The sequence below is a fragment of the Pinus tabuliformis genome, chromosome 7 (assembly GCF_031772625.1).
Source record: "Pinus tabuliformis cultivar Carrire ecotype Pingquan chromosome 7, CPIR1, whole genome shotgun sequence".
Classification (NCBI taxonomy): Eukaryota; Viridiplantae; Streptophyta; class Pinopsida; order Pinales; family Pinaceae; genus Pinus; species Pinus tabuliformis.
Window position 1 is genome coordinate 803544886 of NC_142293.1, and position 19212 is coordinate 803564097.

Sequence of the window (19212 nt, forward strand, 5' to 3'; positions counted from 1 at the left end):
ATGCAATGGCATGACAAATATCTTCAAGAAACTCCTATGGCAAGGGCCTCAAACATCAAATATATGGTCTCTCCTCTCTTGGATTTGGCTAACGAAGCTAGAAAAGCAGGGGGGTTGGGCCTTTGGGACCCTTATATTCTGAATGAGGTAATGGGGGCCAATATTTGGTGGAGATGGATACAGGGAGGTAATGAATTATGGAAAGAAATACGGGGAATAAAATATGGAATGCCTAGGACAACATAAGGAAGACTGAGAACCCAGGTAAATACAAAGGGATTAGCTATATGGAACCTAGCAACAAAAAATAGAGAATTGATAAGAAACTACAACTTCTGGGAGATCAAGGGAGGGGATAAGGCCAGGTTCTGGAAAGATTCCTGACAGTAGAGGGAAAAACTCTTCAGTAGACAAGACCTAGCAAAAATATTCCTGAACACAAATCGACCAGAAAAACAAATGGTAAATAAATTCTAGAGAGAAGAAACAAGATCAATATGGAGAAACTGGAAAAGGAGACAACACTGGAGAGAAGCCCCAGATTCTCCCCAATGGAAAACCTATGACAAAGAAGTCAACTTTAGAAGAATAATGATAACAAAAGGAATGGACATCATAAGATGGGGATACAAAGTCAAAGGAATGTTTACAATACAAGAAGGTTATTGCCTGAAAATAGACCACCACCACCAGCAAGGGATACCCAAATGGAAAAGAATATGGAAGGATCAACTATGGCCGAAAGTATATTTTTTCCTCTAGGTGGTCCTCCATGGCCGAGCTCTCACATGGGACCAACTTCAGAAAAGAGGGATGCAGGGACCTTCTGTTTGTTGTATATGTGAAGAACAAATGGAAACAATGGAACATCTACTAAACTCTTGCACCTATAGCAACGTCCTATGGAAGAATCATGAAATTATCTTTTTCCATTCAGATAGAGAGTACTCAAGCACAAAAACAACATTGAAAATTGGAGAAAGAAAATCTACCAGAGCCCCATCCTTAACTGAGCCTAGAACATCTCTTTAGGATTTCTCCTGTGGGCGGTATGGAAAGAAAGAAATCGAATGGTTTTCAAATATGAAAGAAAGACAACAACAGAAGTGGGGAAGGTTATAAAACAAAATATTTGGGAAATTATTTTGGTAGAGAAATGGTACCCAGAGGACTGGGAAGTAATGCCCCAGGAGAGTCGAATAATGGCAATGCTCAATCTGGACCCGCAAATGATGATGCATGGCTCTTGGAAGCCAAAACCTACCCCTCCACAATCCCTATCATACTTCGCTTACCCTCCCGAGGACTTCATAAAGCTAAACTTTGATAGAGTAGCTAAAGGAAATCCAGGAGAAGCAGGATTTGAAGGAGTATTGAGAGACCACCAGGGCCAAACAATTTGACTGTTTGCAATGGAATGTGGAATTGCGAGAAATAATGAGGCAGAATTCAACACACTCAAACAAGGATTGGAAATTGCTAGAAGAGAAAGATTTCAGAAGATGGTGGTGGAAGGAGACTCCACATTAGTGATTAACATTATGAAAAAATTCCAACAAGGAACCCAATGGGAAAAGATAAGCAAGAGCTGCAGAACAGCAAGAGTAGTCCAGAAAATAGGAATCCTCATGAAACGGATGACATACCTTATTTTGGCTCATGTCCGAGGCTCAGGGAATGCGACAGTTGATTTCCTAGAATATTGGGGTTGTGGCAATCCAGGAAGCAACCTGAACATCCCTGGGAATGAGATAAACCATATAGAAGGAATGAACATTCTAAGGGAGATCCTGGGAAAAGACAGGGAAGGAAGACAAGACCCCCGATTGGGATGTGAAGGGAGATCAGATCCGGACTAGGATCATTCACATGGTGGAAGGACGAACGATTAGGGTACATGGACAACCCATTCAAGGACCCCACACAAATGTGGCAGAAGGTCCCGGGAGAATGAGGCAAGTGGAGGAAACCTTGGGAAAACAAATGGGTAGGTGGGTGAAATTTCAAGGCAGAAAGGTGGCGAGGGAGAATAGTGTTTGCATGCAAGGTTGGAGAAGGGAACGAGAGCCAGGTGACAAGATTGGAAGCCGAAAGGAGAACCAAGCCCGCGGGAGAAGGGGCAGTCATCGACACTTGGATTTCACCTTCATCGCTCTCGAAGGAGATTGGTATGTAACCCAAGCCTAACTAAGTTTAGATTTGGAATCAATGTTGCAAGCTTGGAGGCGAGTTTGGAATTGCATAAGGGTGGTGTCGAAAGTTTCCGGAAAATGCTGGTCTAGTTTTTGTTGTTGATGTCTGGTTTCTTAATTGTTGTAAGATACAGGAGAATGCGAGAATTTGGATCATTTTTATGTTAATAATGTTTGGATATGTATGTGCTACATTTAGTGGAAGGATTTGGGGAAAAGAGGGGATCCCTGTAGGGTTAGGAGGGACTCCTGGATCCCAGGGAATTAAATTATAAATTTCCACATTGAAAACCAATAGCGTGGGATTGAGAAGAGGCTATGGCTCCTCTAACAGCATGTGGGGGTCTGGTAGTCTCCAAAACTAGTGGGGGGTGCGAGGGGGGTATGGGAAATGGAATATATGCTCATCCAGGCTATTCGAGTTAGTGGGGGGCATGCAAACCCCATGGGGTAGGAAAGGGATGCTGGGGAATAGTAATTAGGGGAAGTTGGACCAACGGTTTCAGTATGGAAATCGGGTAATCCTAAGAGGTAGTAGGGTATCAATAGGGAGGAGGGGGACTAGCACCCCAGTGTGACTGGTATGGCCGCCGAGGGAAGTATTCTTTGGAGGAAATGGTGGTATGACGAGGTTGAGGTCAGAAAGTCTAGCCAGGTGGGAATTTTGTGTGGGCAACTAAATTCTATCATGGTAAACCAGAGTCAAGATGGAATGCAGGAGCATGTCAAAACTCTTAAAGGAGAGCAGGAGATGTCGGGGCATCCCAACTCGAATGGGTCAGCATTAGCTGTTGAAACTGAGCCAAACCTGTGCAATTCTAGCTTTGGTAACCCTAGACCTTGTCTGCCAGCTACTTGGAGCAGAGTTGGACCTCATCTTGTAACCCATTACGTCGACCCTAAGGGGGGATTAAAGCAGAAGAGGGAAACACAAACTCGAAGTTGTTATTCTAAAAAGATGAATTACAAGGAAAGGTGGAAGGTCATGAATGAAATTTGGATTGGTTATAATGTTTGCACTTATGTTAAAATTACAAGCATATTTAAATCCTCTACCACTTTGATGTTGACGCTCTGACAACAAGAGCAGGAAAGAACAACTGAGGAGTGGGGGCTGAAAGAGTTCCAGAAGGAAAATATGGTGAAGGCAGAAGCGAGGTAGGGAAGAAAAGGAGGCCATCTGGCTGGCAAATAGGCGAAAAAGAAAATGAAGGCTCCGATGGATTCGGCGAGAAAAACCCAAAGAAAAAGGTGAAGGAAAACAGGAGATGAAAGCATGCAAAACTTAATGCATGCATACCATACAGGAAATCCAGCACAAGTAAAAGATGTAATATCAACATGGGAGGCAAAGTTAAACACCAAGGCAGTGAATGAAGCTCTTCCAATGGAGGATTGGGAGACACTGCTCATAGATCTGGGGCACACCAGGGGACATCAAACATTGTTCAGATAGACCATCCAACAGTATTGGGTCATGAATAACCTGTTGGCTAGGGCCATGGTAACATACAGGGACAGAGAAGAATCAGTGCAAGTTCGCTAGGAGGAGCCAAGTTTAAAGGATATACAAAAGGAGATTCAAGCAGTGCAAGTACAACAGTACCACTAGAACCTCTGTTTTGGGCGAATGGAAAAACAAATCCAAACCTTGTTGGAGAACAAAGTGCCCAGGTCGAGTGCTAAGGACCCGACTCCTATTGAGTCATCTGATGACTGATGCAGAGTAGTAGAAAGTAATTTTTGTTTATATGACGGATAGCATTTACTTTACAAGTCAAAGAATTAAGAAAATAGCAGATACAGTAGCAAACTTAGCAAGGATGATTATACTTAAGCTATTTAAATTTTGGATGGCATATGATGTTGATCGGTGGCCAACAAACATGGTTTCCCTCGAGCAGGTTGAGGGCACGAAACATATTTTTTTTTACCTGCCTATAAATAATTAATAGAAAAAGGAAGTACTACCAAGCTTACACAAAAATAATAATAAGAATAATAATAATATTTTATTTAGATTTAAAAAATATGTATAATTTAATTAATAGATTTTTCCTTTTCCTTTTTCTTTTTCTTTATTGCTTTTCCCCAAAAATTCTCCCAAAATTCAATAAATATGTTTAAAATAAATACCCCATAGTTTTTGGGGAAATTGAATCCCTTCATATATTTAACTTTAAAAATTTATTAAAAATGAATAAATAATAATAATAATTCAAGTTACTTATCTCTTATAAATTAGAAAAATGAATAAATAATAATGCAAATTATTCTAAATGGAGTTTCATTCTACATAAAGTGAAAAAAATTGTTTCACATTAAAAGTATTTATCCTAGTTTAACGGATATTAAAGAAGATAATAATAATATTGTAATTTATATTGAAAACTGTGTAATTTAATAAAAATAATTGAATAATAATTATATTATTAATTTACTCATTTATATTATATTTGTTAAAATATTTAAAAAAAAAAAATCTAAAAGAGATTACAAGAAATATCTCACTTCTATTAATGCAATAACAATAAATATGTAAGAAAAATTGTGATGCAAAGATTTTATTTATGAAATTCAAGAGTATATTGTAAAAAATGATAAGAGAATGTAGCCCAACCCAATTTTCATATTTTGTATGGTTTAATGCCCAAACTCATCATTAAAAAAATGACTAATAATTTATATTAGATTGGCATTTACATGAAAACAAAGAGACACTACTATTTCTTTTCAATAACTGATACAAGAGAAAATAACAAGCGCACGAACAATTTAACACACTTAATTTGGTCAACTTGACCCCGGAAAAACCCCATAGTGGGGAAAACCAGTGCTAAAGGGAGTATTCAATTTGCTTCTTAAATGAATTTGTACAACAGAGAAAGGTCAACTTATCTCCCTTATTTTGTTTGTTGTATTCACAATGAGAGTACAAGAAGATTAGAGTCTTCACACAGCGCTCAACTCATACTGATACTTGGTCTCCATATGTATGCTTGTACTCTATGTCAATACCACATATTTTGGGCCCGATGATAGCAAAAATTCTCCTTAAAACCTAAGCCTTAACCTCTAATTTGAAGTCTCCCATTTCTGCACTAATGTAGCCTCCTATAATTCATTGTCAGACTGAAGGATTTTTGGGTCTGTTTACCCAAAAAAATCGGCTTAGTTCTCCTAAAGTTTAGGTCATAACTCGACCTGAACTCTATCACAAAACTCAAGTTAAATGAAGGCCTAATACACAACGAAAATCTGACTACAAATTCAGGCTGAATACTAGTGCAAACTCGACTAAACAGCTGGTGCGAAATTCTTGGAAACTCATGCCATAGATCTTTGTTGGAAGTTTGAGCTAGGAAGCTCTCTAGAAATTTGAGCCCTCCTTTAACTGATAGCTTAACAATTTCTCCTCCCTTCAATTTACTTATTTCTCCTCTTCTCAATGCTCTCATGAGAATAATAAATGAGCTCAATCTCCTTTTTTCTCCCTTTTGTCTTATCAATAAGATGAGAACCCTAACACTTAGATCTAATGGTTGTAATTAAATCTCATCTCATTAGATCAATGATGGAGATTGTTTCCTCTTAAAAGACTTTTTAATGTGGTCCCCCTTTCTATTAATGAGTGCCCCTAATACTTTTAATGTTTTAGTATCATGGTTACTTTTTGCTCACAATCGCTTTTAGAGTATAAAAGTCACTTTAATAATATAAAGTGTATTTTAGTACTTTTCACATAAATTGACTTTTAAAACACATGTGACTTTAACAACTTAAAGTACTTAGTACAACTCCACATAAAAATTACTCTAGCCTCCTTGATATTAATAAACTCATAATATCATTTAGACAAAAGATGATGAATGTGTCTCCCTAGACCAAAAGGAGAAATGCTTAGGAAATATATCCTTGGTACCATTTTCAACACTCCCTCCTATAAAGGAAGGTGTTTCTCACCACTCCCATCCTATCTCTAAAGAACATGCTTTCCCCTTGGCAATGACTTTGTGAGAAGGTTTGTTACCTATGCATCAATGGATATATACTCAAGCTTCACAACTCTCCTCAGAACCTAGTCTCTGATGAAGTGGTATTTGATTTCAATGTGCTTTGACCAATCATGAAATACTAGATTCTCAGAGAGTTTAATACAACTACAATTATCACAATACATCGTAGATGGATTATCACCAAGTAAACCAAATAGCATCTTGCAAAGCCATAGTGTCTCACAACCTACTTGACTAATTGCCATATACTGTACCTCTGCATTGCTAAATGCCATTGACCTTTATGTGTTAGGCCTTTAGGGCCATTCCTGAACTGAAAAATAGAAAAATATAGAATATAAACTAAAAAATAAAATAACATGGATACTATCATCAAGACCTATAAGATTTAGAAGCCTCCACTAAAATGGGCTTCTTATAGCTACATGGGGAGTAGCTTGGGTCACGTTGATACCTAAACATGTCTCTATTTTCCCAATTTTGCAATCCACGAAACACATATTTAACTACATCTCTTCCAACATCAATAAAAGTTCCTCTTTGGAATCATTCTAGCCAACCAACACTCCTTCCAACAATAATTTCAAATGTCAACATATGTCGTTGTGCACATGTATTAGTTGTAGTAGCCCTTAGTGTGGCCAATGTTCAGGGCTCAATCTACATCCTCATCCAACACTTATGAATCAATCAAATAATGACACTTGCAGCTAATTCTCACTCCACTTATGTTATCTCCTCCTTGACATGCTAAAGGGCGTGTTCTCTAAATCATGAAGAAGGGCTCTTTGCTCTTTGTTGGTCCCTTGCTCTCAGTAATACACCATGTTATGTTGGACCCAAGTCTGTTTATGAGGCATAATGATCCAAAACAATGTAATAGTTCACCTAACCAAAGTGGAATAGGGACACTAAGGAAGTGGAAATAGGGGTGGGGATATAGGAAGGTTGCATTATTACTTGGATTCTCCCAAGATAAAAAGTGCTAGCTACAAAATATTTAAACACAAAACTATTAAATACAAAAAGAAATATTCATAGTGTAAATTAAAAGTACCACTAGATCTTTGAATTCCATAAACAAAATTGAAACAAAATTACAATAACTATTTCATAAAACAAAAATTCTTATTATCTTTATATTAAATATGTGTTTGGATTGTTAACATATTTTAGGATAACCTAAAATACATTAACTAGTTTGTACTATTAAATAAAATCAATAACAAAATTCAAGAAAAGATGATGCATATACAATATTGGGAGACAAAATCTATACTTGAAAGTCACATCCAATTGAAATAATAATCTAAGTTGCAAATATAAGAAAACATTATAACAAGAAGACGAGTATTTATTTACATAATAAGTGAAAATCCATTTAAAAAGATGATTTTTAAAATACAAAATACAATAAAAGTAAACACTGTGTAAGGAAAGCTAGTAAGCAAATGTCTAAATACTAAATAAAATTCAAGGCAAGGTAATGCACATATAATGTTGGAGGACAAAGTCACATCCAATTGAAATGATATCTTAAGTTGTAAATATAAGAAAACATTATAACAAGAATACAAATATTTCCTTAATAACCCAAGAACCATTAAAAAATATGACTTTTAAAGTACAAAAAACAGTAAAATAAATTTTGAGCAAGGAAAACTTGTAAACAAATGTCTAAATATTAAAAGTATTAAACAATGATAAACATGAGAAACAGTAAGTCAAAATAAAAATAATGTTTATAATAAAATCTAGAAACTAGAACTCGAGAATCATTAAAAAAAATATCATTTTTTTTTTTTAACCGAAACGGGTATTTTATTTATGGGTGGCCAAAGCCATATCAAGTTTTACATTTTTCTATTTCTAACAAAACAATTTTCTGCTTTTACAAGATCGACTTGCCCTTTTAAGGAATGGCTGCCATATTCGGTTCTCCTGCATTTATGCTGATCATGTTCTTTTCTAGATTACATCCAATATTTGCCAGGCTGTCTGCTTCTGAGTTTAATTCTCTGAGGATATGAAAGATTTGAACTGAAGAGAAGTCCTTCAAGAGTCTATTCACTCTTAATATCTGTTTGTTCAGTACTGGATCCTTGAGCCCTTTCTTATTTAATAGAGATTTTATCAGCAATTCTGAGTCTCCAAACACTAAGATTTCCCTTGGGTTTCCTTTTCTGGCCAGTTGGCAAGCTTTTAAAAGACTGAGGACTTCTGCCTGATTGTTGGTTTTAATTCCGAGTCCCCAACTGAATTCCTCTTTTCTTCCATTCGGGAGATAAATGACCCCCCCAGCTCCTGACCTGCCTGGATTGCCTTTCGAGGCTCCGTCAAAGAAGATAGTGCATTTTCCTTGAGATTTCCACCACTTCTGGAAGCTTTCCAAAGTGTCTCGAATCTGCCAGTTTTCCTTGTGATTTGGGCGAGTGATTGTTGAAGGACTCGTTGTAGGAGTGTAATCACCCAACCATGCTCTTTCTTCATCTCTTAGGGAGCTGTCTCTAACATTGGATTGTCTCAGAGTTTCTATTAGTAGTTTCTTGGCCTTTTCTGCGACATTTCCTGCAGACATTTCTTTTTGATTAAAGACAATTTCGTTCCGGGAGAGCCACAACTTCCAGCACACATATTTTGGAGCTGCAACCCACACCTTGTGCCAAAGAGATTTGTCTGCGATGCTGTAGGGATAACGAGCTTTCCAAGACGAAAACATGTCTGTTATCGAACAATGCACTGGGGGTCTAACATTCAGTCCAGCCAAGAAGCTAGTCCAGGCCTTCTGAGCATACTCACAATCAATAAATATGTGAACTGAGGTCTCCAAGGCTTTTTTGCAGAACACGCATCGATGTGGACCAGCCAAGATTTTGTTGTGAAACAAAGTCCAAAAGAAGAAATTGATCTTCGAAATGCTGAAGCTTTCCCAGATCTGCTTCCACACTGCTTCCGGGTGCGAAGAGTCCTTTTTGCCTTGCATCTGTAAGTACCCTTGTTTGGCTGTGTATACCCCTGTTTGTCCCCAACCCCATGAATCTTCCTCGTCCTTGTGCACTGGAGTAAAGTCTGTGATTGCATCTATGAAATAGTTTAACTGATTTTTTAAGTGCGCTGGTATGTTGGGCAAAGTCCAACACTGCCAATTGCCTTTGTTATCCCACTCTGCAATGTCCTCGATTTTCCTGATTCCTTTTGATCTTAACCAGACTCTTAAATCTGCGATTTCGTTTATGACTGAGAGTGGAGGATGGCCCATGATTCGATCTCTCCACAGCAATGTTTTTTTGCCGTTCCCTGGAATTTTATACAAATGTGTTTTGAAGAAATCTATCCCTTTGCAACAGAGCCTCCAAGCCTGTGTTCCTCTAGGAGAAGGCGCTGGGTTGAAGGAGATGATCGACCGATTTCTGAGATATTTGAGATTTAAGAGCTGGCTGATAGGATGCGTGGGCTCAGATATTAGCTGCCACAGGAGTTTACAGCCCAGGGCTAGATTTGCTTGTTGGGGGTATCTAATTTGGAGTCCACCTTTAGCAATGGGACGCTTCACCATTTCCCAATTAACTAAGTGAAAACGGTTACTGTTCCCCTTCCCACCATTCCACAAAAAATTCTGCATTAAACAAGAGATCTGATCAGCGATTTGCCTTGGAGCCATCAGCAAAGAGGCTTGGAAAGTAGGCAGAGATGAAAGCACCGAACGGATGAGAGTGAGCTTGCCGCCTGTGGTAAGCCAGACTCCGCCCCACGCTGCTATCTTATTTTTGAACTTGGAAATCACCTCCTCCCACAAATAATTACAATTGGATCCCATCATCAACGGAAGACCAAGATACTTTATTTTATCCCACTCTGCATAGCCTTTGAACCCCAATTCACTGGCTATCCTTTCAATTGTTTGCAGATCGGTATTCCATCCGTAAACTGCGCTTTTCCTCTCACTGATTAGTGCTCCATTAACACTGCAATACTTTTGGAGAATTGTCTTGAAGGATTTAGCAATTCTCATGGAAGCTCCCCCGAGCAGGAGTGAATCATCGGCAAAAAGCGCATGATTCACTGGGGCTACACCTTGCACGATTCTTATCCCGGGAATGGTGCCGCTTTGTTGCTCCTGTGTCAAATTTCTGCTTAATGAATCCGCCATCAGAATATAGAGAAATGGAGACAGAGGGCAGCCTTGCCTCAATCCCCTGGTGGCTAAAAAGAACTCTGTTGGTCTCCCATTCACCATTGGAGCGATCCAGATGTTTTCGATGCAGGCTTTGATAAGGTTTATGAATTCCTGTCTGAACCCAAAGGCTGCAAGTACTCTGAGCAGGAAAGAACGGTTAACACAATCAAAAGCATTACTCATATCTAATTTGATAATCATACCTTGTTCTTTCCGTGTATGGCTGGAATGGAGAGCCTCTTGGATTTGAATGACATTGTCCAAGATTTGTCTACCTTTCACAAATCCTCCTTGGGCTGGAGAGATGAGTTTTTGAAGTAGTGGCTTAATTCTGTTTGCCAGCAGTTTGGCCACGATCTTGTATGATGAATTACAAAGGGAGATCGGCCTGTATCTGTCAAAGGATCCTGGGTTTGTTTCCTTGGGGATTAAAGCGAGAAATGTGGATTTTATTCCACCACCCACTTTTGCCTTCCTCAAGATTCCTCTTATCATTCTGAAGAGATCAATTTTGATAATCTCCCAACAAATTCTGTAAAAGTGTATTGTGAAACCGTCGGGACCTGGGGCTTTATCTGGTTCCATGGACCAGACTATATTAGTTATCTCTTCTTCCGTTACTGGGCTCATCAGAGAATCATTATCTTCCTCACTGACTAGATTTGGGATGGTTGTGAGAAACTCTGCTTCATCCTCCTCGTTCCCATTTCTTTCTGCACTAAGAAGGTTCTGAAAATGATTTACAGCTGCTTCTTTGATTTGAGAAAATCCTTTATAAACCTGACCACTAGTGCTGGTAATTTCTGTTATATGATTGCGCGAGAGACGGGCCCTGCACTGTCTATGAAAGTATGAGGTATTTCTGTCCCCAGATTTGAGCCACAGACTTCGAGACTTTAAGCGCCAATATTCCTCTTCATTTCTAAAAGAACAGTATACATTCCTTTGAGCAGATTTTTCATTGGCTAAATCTGTGGAAGAGGGATCTTTCTCCTCCATTTCAAGTTGTATTCCTTCCAATTGAAGAACTGCCTCCTTCCTCTGCCTATTGGGAGATTGCATGGATTTCTTTATCCAATCTTTGAGTGCTTTTTTTGTATTTTTCATTTTTTGTTCCCACACATAGCTTGGGGAACCGAGTACATCTATCCTCCATGCTGCTTGAACTGTTTCTAAAAACCCTTCTTTACCTGCCCAAAGAGGGTTGAAACGAAATGGAAGGGGGCCTAAATCTTCTTCTTCTTTTAGGCATAAGAGGATAGGCTTATGATCCGATGTGAGCTTTGGAAGAATCTTGGTGAAAACTATTCTGTTGTCCATCATTAAAGAGCTGCTGATGAGAAACCTATCCAATCTGGCAGAGATATGATTTTCTCTGGTTCTATTGTTTGTCCAGGTGTATTTGCCTTTCACTGGTTTGAAGTCTACCAAATCCCACTGCAGAATCAAATTTCCCACTGTATTGATGAAAGGATCTCTAGACTGAATCCCTCCTTTCTTTTCTTTGGGATCTAGAGTTATATTCAGATCTCCACCTATGACTAAATTTGAGGGGCTGATTTGCGCTATATAATCCAAGAGTGTCCTCCAGCACTCTCTCTTTTCTTCATAATGAACAGGGACATACAAGTTAAACAGAGCGAGGGAAAGATTGCTTACGGTGTGACGCAGCTCTGTGAAAATCCAATGTTGGGTCGCTAAGAATCGTTCTAGTGAGAAGTCTTTTGTCCAAAAAGTACCTATTCCTCCAGTCGTGCCCCTTGCACTAACAGCCTTTCCTGAATCAAATTTCCATTTCATAGCGCTGGTGCTTAGAAGGGTTTCCCCTTCTACTTTGGTCTCTTGGAGCATAAGGATGTCCGCGGTCTCCATCTTCAATAAGTCTTTGATAGCCTCTGCCTTGTTGGGATTACCCAGACCCCTACAGTTCCAAGAGATCAACTGCATCATTTACCACTTGAAGGGGTAGGCCCTCCTCCTTTGGAGGCCCTAGGCCTGATATTCCTCCCTAGTGTCATTTCGATGGTAGCTTGACTGCCGAGGGTTTTTTGTCTTTCTGACTCCTCTTCTCTAGTTTCCTTGTTTGATCTTCGTCCAGCCCTTTTTGATGTCCTTTCAAATGTTTCATCATCTGATGATCCCATATTCTCTATGGTTTTCTTCTTCTTTTTTATTATATCTGCATATGAAGGGGAAGAAATATTGCTTGGGATGGGGATTGGGTTATTACCTGGTTCTATGGTTTCAATATTCTCCTGCTGTGGTGGTTCTTCTTCCCCTGCTTCCGGAGGATCTGAAGGAGGCGTGAGGATTTCAAAGGGGTTTTTATCCCCCTCGTTGCCTTTTGTTTCACTGCTTCCGGCGTTTTGGTTACTTGTGCTTCCATTATCTACTTTGTTCTCTGTCCCTTTAACCTTGTTTTTGTTACTCTGTCTGCTGAGTGTTGTCTTCTTTGCCTATTTCCATTGTTCTTCTTTTTCCTTTTCTGTTGTCTCCTCATTTCTTTTTTTGCAGTATCTTGCAAAGTGCCCGTACTCATGACAGAATCGACACTTGAAAGGCAGCTGTTCATAATCAAGCTCTTGTATGTGTGTCCAGTTTGCCACCGATAGCTGAATCGCTTCGGGTAATCCTGTTTCCAAATCGACCTCCACGCAGATCCGGGCACAAGAGTATTGATCCTTCCTTGGGGCCTGGTCTATGTATTTTCCAAGAGCGTTTCCAATGGATTGAAGTGAGCTTTGATTCCAGCAATGCAAGGGAAGATGCGGGAGGCGCACCCAAACAGGAACCGCCTTGGGCACATCTTGCGCTGGATCGAAATCTGTAGACCATTTGTTCAAGTAGAGTCCTTGAGGCCCCATGAAGTATGGCCCGTTTCTGAAAATCAGGCCTCTGTCCTCTATACTGTCAAACAAGAAAACGAAGAACCCTTTTCCTACAAAATAGATCTTGATTCCTTCATTTACCAAAGGTAGCCAATTCCTTTTGACCCATTCTTCGACTGCTCTCGGGGATGGCCACAAACCGGTGAACTGGCCGATCAGACCTTTTTCTGCAAGATTCAGCGCAGATCTACAGATTTCCTCCTCTGGTAAGGCCACCTTGGGTATACTGTCCAGTTTTTTGACGAATTTTTGCTGCGGGCCTGAGACCTGACGTTTTCCTGTTGCAGTTACAAGAGCCTTGAAGGCTTCGATCTCCGGAGGAAAGGGGGGAGGGGCCGCAGGGCCGCCTCCAGGCTCCATGAGGGAGAGCGCTTGCGGGGTCGCTCAGAAGGCGCGGCTAGGGTTGCAGCGCGACAGCTCGAAGCGAAAAAAGATCCGTGAGAATATTTTGATTCTCAAGCTATCAAATAATACTAACTAAAAGTATTTTCTTTAGAACAAGTTACAGCAAATTATTTGCAAAAAAAAAAAAAAAAAAAAAAAATATCATTTTAAAAATACATTTTAGTAAAATAAATATTGAGAAAGGAAAGCTAGTAATCAAATGTATGTAATAAAAGGATCAAATAAACAAAGATAAACGAGACATATAAATCATAGAAATAGTAACGAAAAATAAAAATATTGTTTATAGTAAAATCAGAAACCAAAAAATATTATTTAAAAAAAAATTAAACACATAAATTATTAAATACAAAACCAAATATTCATAATGTAAATTAAAACTACAATTAAATTTTTTATTTCCACAAACACAAAAATTTAAATTTCAAACATATATTGACACAAAATTTAACAAAATTACAATTATTTCATAAAACATAAATTCTTATCATTCTTGTATTGAAAATTTTGGATTATTAACATATTTTAGGGTAATCTGAAATACATTAGCTAGTTTAAATTGTTAAAGAAAATAATAAAAGTCAAGACAAGATAATGCACATGTAATGTTGGGGACAAAGTCTATACTTGAAAGGCATATCTAATTATATAATATCTTAAGTTGTAAATATAGGAAAACATTATAACGCGAAGATTAACCCAAAAGCCATTAAAAAAATGAATTTTAAAATAAGAAATACAATAAAATAAATATTCTGTAAGGAAATCTAATAAACAAATGTCTAAATAATTAAAAGATGAAACAAAAATAAACATGAACAACATTAAATCAAAATAAAAATAATGTTCATTGTAACAACTATAAACCAAAAAATAACCAATACAAAAAATCTAAACACACAAATCATTAAATGCAAAAAAAAAAAAAAAAACATAAATTAAAAATACAACTTAATATTTGAATTCAAAAATCTAATTGGATTGGGTAGGGAAACGAACAACTACATAACTACTATCTTTAAAACTCCTTTGGTGGGTTGTACAGCATCATGCAAACTACTATCTTTAAAACTCCTTCTTTGGTGGGCTATAGAACATCATTTTCACTCACTACTAGTTTTTGGAGACTCCAGTAAGGTTGTTAACCAGTTCAATGCTACACAGCTAAAACAAACTTTTAATAATATTTCTCGCTATCATATTTACAGGGAAAGGAACAATGAAATAGACCCTCTTTCTAAAGAAGACACTGTATAAATTCTAGGCACTTGGCATGTTCTAAGAGTATTCTATTAGTCAAAATGTTATGTCAGAGTACGTAATAATACTTCCATTATATATAGATGGAGAAGCCCCAGTGGTAAGTCTAAAGAAGACATTCTACAAATTCTAGGCACTTGGCATGTTCTAAGAGTATTCTATTACTCACAATCTTATTTCAAAGTACATAATGATACCTCCATTATATAAGGATGGAGGAGACCCAGTGGTAAATGATAATTAGTGGTAAGTCTAAAGAAGACACTCTACAAATTCTAGGCACTTGGCATGTTCTAAGATTATTCTATTACTCACAATCTTATGTCAAATTACATAATGATACCTCCATTATATAAGGATGGAGAAGACCCAGGGGTAAGTCTAAAGAAGACACTCTACAAATTCTAGGCACTTGGCATGTTGTAAGAGTATTCTATTAGTCACAATGTTATGTCAAAGTAGGTAATAATAACTCCATTATATATAGATGGAGAAGACCCAATGGTAAGTCTAAATAAGACACTATACAAATTCTAGGCACTTCGCATGTTCTAAGAGTATTCTATTACTCACAATCTTATGTCAAAGTACATTATGATACCTCCATTATATAAGGATGGAGGAGACCCAGTGGTAAATGATAACTAGGAAAACTATGCAGATGCAAGTCCCTATGTGAGCTTACAATTCACCATACTTAGTTCATAGGAAAATGAAACATGTGGAGTAACTAAAAAAGAAAGAAAGAAAAAAAAGAATGGTTCCTCGCAACTAGGTCTGATTAGTTACCCCATGTACAAACTCTCATAAGTAGAAAGAAAAAAAAAGAATGGGTCCTGGCAACTAGGCCTAATTAGTAACCCCATGTACAAACTCTCATAAGTAGAGAGAAAATGAAACATATGGAGTAACTAAAAAAGAAAAAGAAAAAAAGAATGGATCCTCCCAACTAGGCCCGATTAGTTACCCCATGTACAAACTCTCATAGGTAAAGAAAGAGGGAAAAACCCTAGGGGAAAAAATCCCTCTCCCCCCCCAAAAAGAGAGAAATATGCCAAGATGGCAATTTAAATATGAACACTGTAATCCTAAGACCTTAATTGATCAACTGAAAAATCTATTTGGAGTTGTACATCTCTGTTGTTAAGAGGAGTTAAATCCTCTTCAGTTTCGTTTATTATGCTTTCGTTGAATGGATGTATCTTACATGGATTTTATATAAATCAAGTACATCACTAGAAACACTATAAATGATGAAAAAATTACCATTCTTTTCCTTTCGGAAAACATACTGTGCTTGGCTTCAAAAGAAATGGTCGAGAGGAGTTTATTAAGCTAGCCATACAAAACCAACTTTATCTTCAGGTGCAGCAAATAAAATAATTATTTTCATAAAATCATCTAGCTTCCCATACACGTCTCAATTGTTTTAACTGGTATATCAAGCATGCCGCTGGGATTGAACCCAATACTACATTGTATGAAGATAATTTCTATGCTTAATCCAAATAAACTACAGACCTCCAATATTGTACCATGTCTATGCCCAAGAGGAGGGGAAGCTTGCGCCAAACTCTTGCAGGAACTTGGGCTAACCTAAGACAATACTAAAGGAAATGAAATCTGTGTCAACTTCTTTCCTTTTTTTATCATCTACGCCACGCCCATACCACTATATCAATGCACATACGCTACCAGATATGACGTCCAAACGTCCATATTGATGGTCAAGCGTAGATCCAAGTGTTTATAAGCTACGGACATAGAGAAAGCAAGCTATCCGTGTTAAAATCAATGACCAATCTTGTTCACAATAGAAAATATTTACCAATAATGAGAAATCAGGATGCATATCTTAGTTGTGAATTTCCTCTCAAAAGATGCTCTGCAATTGGACATGAACAACTTTGTTTTAGAGTAATTCTATGATAGATAGTCGCTTTCCAAGAGTGAATGTAATTTTGTGGACATGTAGCTGGCTATTATAGGCCTTTGTTTTTTCGGATTTTGTTAGGCTTCCGGCAGGATTTTGACAGTCCTATGCTAGGTTCAAGCACTGTTTATCCTCGACTTTGTTCTCTGGTATGCTTAACTGAAGCATGTTTTTTTTCTTGGAAAAAAAAATGCATATTTTAGTTCAATAGTATGACTATACAATTATATCTATTTTTGTCAATTTTAAATTATGATAATGATCCGGATTTAAACAGGAACGCAACAAATTACAGAGATAACCATATACACAAAGATGCAGCGGAAATAATACTTCATTTCATTAATGGAAAATACTGAAATATGCTTACAACCAGAAATGGAAATAAACCAGCTAGGGCGATGGTAGCTTATCTCTGAGAAGAGATGTGGTGGCTACATGCCTCTGAACTGTTCAGAACTGTATTACAATGAGGCTCGAAGGCCTATTTATTGTTGAGAAACAATGGAAAACCCTTCACATCCCGAAACCTAACCCTAGAAGATGAAACGCCAAATTGTGGGCCCCGTTTGGGTAAATTGGTACATCAATTTCCTGGGGTCGTAACTTTGGCATACGATCTCCGTTTGACGCGTACGATAGCTCGTTAGAAAGATCTATCCGAGTACTACCACTTTGGGAGGCAACATCGGTCCATGGACCCATGTTGCCCCAGAATCCCAAAAAAACGTCGTTTAGGGCCTCAAAACAGCTCCGAAAGTTCAGGACCCGAAAAACTGCTAAAAATAGTAAACTGTGCTACAATTTAGGAAACTGAAAAGACTGAAAGAGACAGTTGTGGGGGTCCAAATGGGTTGGTGGGTGGCCACCAACATCCACCTGGATCATTCCTCCCCCCTTATGAAGCAATGGTCCCCATTGTGTTGAGTTCCTCCCTGAGATGAGGAAGCTTCTGCTGAGTTGGTTCTCTGGTGAGCTGTTCTGCACTCCCTGATGTGACCAGAAATGGTGGGAAGCATGGTCGACGATGGTCCACATTGAACACTCGGTGCAAGCCAAGGAATGGAGGAATGCTTTGCTTTGAAGCATTGTTGCCCGTAGCCTTGGTACTGGTGTAAGGACCATGTCGGAGTTGTCTGAGTTTCTGATGGGTTCCGGTAAGGCGTTCTCTCTGCAGATGTAACCAAACTTTGTCGCCCACCTGAAACTTGTGTGGTACCCCTGTGGGTGAGGAGAAGTTGTTCCTGTGTTTTGTCATGACCGTATCCCTTTGTTGCTGCTGCTGCGTGGAGGAACCCTTTGCAGGGGTCATGGATGTAGCAACGATCTTCCCCTTATTTTGGGAGTGAACCAGATAGATGAATTTCCTGGTTTGTGATGTGAGTTTGCTGCCTTTCTTGGTAGTGATCAAGGATGTGGCAGTAGGTGGGGCTACCTCTGGTATCCTGTATAATGAATTATTCAAAGAAATAATGACAGCACGAGGCCTTGACTCATACACAGCATGTCGCCTCCACAAGTATGGTTGGCCTAATAATACATCACAAACATCCAGAGGTGTAACATCACACAATACCTCGTCTGTGAAGGGCTTGATGCTGTAGGGAAGGCGGCACTGCTGGCGAACTTTCAGATCTCGTCCTTCGTGAAGCCACCCGATACTGTATGGCTGTGGGTGTGGTGTAGTCGGTAGGCCCAACCGCTTCACGACCTCTGCTGAAATAAGGTTCTTTTGGCTGCCACTGTCGACAATGAATTGTAGCGGCGAACCCTTCACCCACATCTGTGAGTGGAAAAGACGCTCCCCTTCCTCTGGATTTTCGGGCTCATCTTTCTGGATCTTGGCGGTGGCAACAGTGGCGCTGGGATCCGCATCAATGATCTGCTTCCCTTTGCCATTCCCCTTGTCAAGTTCTGGCTCAGGGTCGGAACATGCATCTGATTCGGAAGCCTTCAACTCAGCCACCAGCGACTGCTTGGTCCGACACTCACTTGTGTTATGAGTGGGACTCTTGTGGAACTCACACCACTTACCTGTGTCCTTCTTCGGCTTCATGGTGTTGTTCTTTTCTTGCGGCTTCGACGGGTTGTCTTGGGTCACCCCGCCTTGGCTTTGTCCTTTGGGCTTCGGATTTGCAGATCCAAAGTCTCGCTTCTTCTGTTTGAACTTTTGCTCGATTTTGACAGCATATCGGTATGCTGTGCCGAGTGAGGAGATGTTCAAGAACACCATCTCTTCCTGGATGTATCTGTGCAAGCAACCACGGTATTTGAGTACCAGATGCAGCTCAGTATCTTTGATACCCAACTGTGTGCGAAGGGTATGAAAAATGTTTGTGAA

At 38.9% G+C, this 19212-nt stretch overlaps 1 protein-coding gene across 1 annotated transcript; it reads right to left on the reverse strand.

Moving 5' to 3' along the window:
• Positions 1-12841: 12841 nt before the first annotated feature.
• Positions 12842-13633, reverse strand: LOC149249999 (uncharacterized). The gene has a single exon (XM_089453535.1). The coding sequence runs from the start codon at positions 13631-13633 to the stop codon at positions 12842-12844; it is 792 nt and encodes a 263-aa protein (XP_089309661.1).
• Between the last annotated feature and the right edge of the window lie 5579 nt (positions 13634-19212).